The sequence below is a fragment of the Frankliniella occidentalis genome, unplaced genomic scaffold (genome assembly GCF_000697945.3).
Source record: "Frankliniella occidentalis isolate FOCC.00 unplaced genomic scaffold, Focc_3.1 Scaffold4021, whole genome shotgun sequence".
Lineage (NCBI taxonomy): Eukaryota > Metazoa > Arthropoda > Insecta > Thysanoptera > Thripidae > Frankliniella > Frankliniella occidentalis.
The window spans coordinates 2,650-5,857 of record NW_026271072.1 but is presented as its reverse complement, the minus strand read 5'-3'; the positions used below and the strand labels follow the sequence as shown (position 1 = coordinate 5,857).

The following is a 3,208-nucleotide window of genomic DNA, read 5'->3' as shown; positions in this document are numbered from 1 at the left end:
CGACGACAGTTACATCCCCTCCGCCGCCTTCGTCAGCGCTCGCGCCAACCTTGGTGGCTTCCAGGCTAACTACCTCCGCGTAAGTATCGAGCGTCCACGTGTTTCACGCTTTATTATTTCCGTCTGTAAGCGTGTCTGTTTTTAGTTTTGTTTTTCCTTCCTCTGGTCGATCAAGTACATAACGAAACGCTTTTGCTCCCTCTAGGCCGGTGCCATGGTTTCCAGCGTGAGCGACCTGATCAACCTCCTCGGCGAGCAGTTCCAGCAGAACTCTCAGAACGCCCGCTCCCACAAGTCTGGCAAGCACTCCAGCTCCGGCTCCAGCTCCAGCTGGTCCGTCGAGAAGATCGCCAACATGCTCAACATCGAGGCTGACCAGTCCGAGCAGGTTGAGGCCAACTTCCTGATCAACGTCCTGTCCCAGCAGCGCTTCTTCACCCTCGACAACCACACCGTCGAGCAGATCCCCCAGTACCTGAAGCACGCCGCCAACACCCTCCGCTCTGGCGAGAACTTCAACTACACCAAGCTGTACAACCGCTACTCCCTGACCATGGGCTTCCCCACTGAGATGGGTCTGCCCCTCGTCTACACCCTGAAGGCCCCCACCCTGGTCACCGTCGGCGGCGAGGCTCGCGTCCGCACCCAGCCCGACATGTCCAACGGCCCCAAGGATGCCGCCCAGATCCCCAACACCGTCAACGCCACCGCTGACATCCACTTCACCTACTCTACCCGCACCGAGGCCAAGATCGGTTTCATCACTCCCTTCGACCACCAGCGTTACATCGCCGGTCTGGACAAGGACGTGCTCGTGAACCTGCCCATCCGCGCCAACATTGACCTCGACCTGGAGAACGCTGAGGTGCGCGTCAAGCTGCAGCCCATCAACGCCAACAAGAACTTCAAGATCGCCCAGTTCTCTTGCCAGCCCTACACCGCCCAGCACAACATCCTGGACCTGACCCCCGTCGACCAGATGCCCATCCAGCTGCGCAAGCCCCAGCAGGCTAACTTCACCGTCGGCCAGGACACCACCGGCATGGCTTTCCGCATCGACGCCGCCAGCGAGGCTCCCTTCGCTGACTTCGCCGCCATGTACAACCAGGCCAAGAACTACGACGCCTTCTCCGCTCTGATGTTCCCCACCGCCGAGCAGACCATCAAGGCCTACGAGTTCTCCGTGTCCTTCGACCACCAGAAGACCTCCGCCAAGTCCGTCACCCTGACCGCCTCCTACGACAACGACTACTGGCAGGACTCCAACGACTCCAAGGCCAACAAGAACAAGCGCTCCAGCGACTCCTCCGAGTCCAACGACTTCAGCGCCGAGGCCAAGCACGCCAACCCCAGCCAGAACCTCGCTAACCCCGCCAACGCCAACGCCAACAGCGAGAGCCGCCAGCAGCAGTTCCTCCGCCGCGCCGCCGCCGGCATCAAGGCCAGCAACGCCTCCGTGATTGACCTGTCCGCCGTCTTCAACGGTGAGCACAAGGCTCAGTTCATCGCCACCGCCGCCTACGCCAACAGCCAGGTCGACGAGAAGGCCCGCGTCCTGGTCTACCTGCGCAAGTCCCCCGCCCGCTCTTCCTCCGAGAACAAGGAGCAGCAGCTCGCCATGACCCTCTCCGCCAAGATGCCCAACGTTCCCGCCATGAACTTCCAGAAGGCCCTGAACGCTGACCCCAAGAGCCAGATCCAGGCCCAGATCGCCTTCGGCGAGAAGCTCGACTCCTCTGCCTCCCAGATCAACATCAACGCCCAGATGAAGCAGACCTCTGCCCGTCGTGAGTTCGTCCGTCGTCAGCCCATCGCCCAGCTGTGCGAGCAGCAGATGGAGCACGGTAACAACTTCCTGCCCGCCTGCCAGAACGTCACCGCCCAGGCCAACATCATGGACCTGTACAACGTCAACATCAACTTCGACAAGATCTCCCAGCGCGTCAAGAACTGCACCTACAAGGCCTACGCCGCCGCCCGTTACTTCGGCTGGCAGTACAGCTCCGAGAACTTCGTCAACCCCAAGAACTCCCACAACAACAAGGTCGAGCTTGAGCTCCGCTTCGCCCCCAACATGAAGTCCGCCAACCTGTCCCTCGACGCTCCCGCCATGAGCGCCGAGTTCAACAACGTCCGCCTCAACCCCTGGGTTGCCCGCGCTGCCGCCATCCACCCCATGTACAGCCAGAGCCAGCTGCTCGCCCAGAAGGCCCTCGCCGGTGGTTTCCGTAAGTATATATACTCAACCGATGGCAGTGACTCGTGCACACCTTGCAAAACATACTTACCTTGATTTCCCCCCGCGCAGCCATGTGCGTCGTTGACCAGAGCGCCGCCAACACCTTCGACAACAAGACCTACCCCCTGAACCTGGGCAACAACTGGCACGTCATGATGCAGTCCGTCCCCAAGGTCGACGCTGACTCCAGCTCCAGCTCCTCCAGCCAGGAGGACGCCACCGAGAAGGTCTCCGTCCTTGTCCGTGACTACAGCAACTCCCACAACCAGAAGGAGCTTAAGGTCATCTTCGACGAGGATGTCATCGAGTTCACTCCCAGCTCCGGCTACCCCACCATCAAGGTCAACGGTCTGACCGTCCCCGTGTCTGCCGGCCGCGCCGGTCAGGCCAAGAGCCACTCTGGCGACGTCTTCGCCGAGGTCTACCCCCTGCCCGCCAACACCGTCAAGTTCTACGCTCCCAACCAGCAGATCGAGATCCTGTACGACGGCAACCGCGTCGCTCTGATCGTCGGCCAGACCTACCGTGGTGAGGTCCGCGGTCTCTGCGGTACCTTCGACGGCGAGAAGTTCAACGACTTCACCGCCCCCCGCAACTGCGTCCTCAAGAACGCTCAGCAGTTCGCCGCCACCTGGGCCATCAACCCCTCCGGTTCCGTCAAGGAGCAGCAGCAGAAGGCCAACCAGGCCGCCTGCTTCCCCGAGCGCATCCTGTACGGTGACGTCATCAGCGACAACGAGGCCGGCCGCTACCAGCCCCGCCACAGCCGCAGCTCCAGCAAGTCCCACAAGTCCAGCAGCTCCTCCCGCAAGTCCTCCCCCAAGACCGCCGCCGGCTGCACCAGCCACCGCGTCAAGGTCATCGAGCAGGACAACCAGATCTGCTTCTCTCTGCGCCCCCAGCCCGCCTGCAACGCCCACTGCCAGCCCACCCAGAAGGTCGAGAAGAAGATCGACTTCCACTGCGTGT

General features: G+C 61.7%; 1 protein-coding gene across 1 annotated transcript; it reads left to right on the top strand.

Moving 5' to 3' along the window:
• LOC113214411 (vitellogenin-1-like) lies at positions 1–3,204 on the top strand (the record flags this gene model as incomplete). The annotated part of the gene is given in 3 exon segments (XM_052276703.1): positions 1–79; positions 206–2,228; positions 2,309–3,204. Coding segments are annotated over 3 exon segments (2,998 nt in total), but the record flags the coding sequence as incomplete, so codon positions are not given.
• Positions 3,205–3,208: the final 4 nt, after the last annotated feature.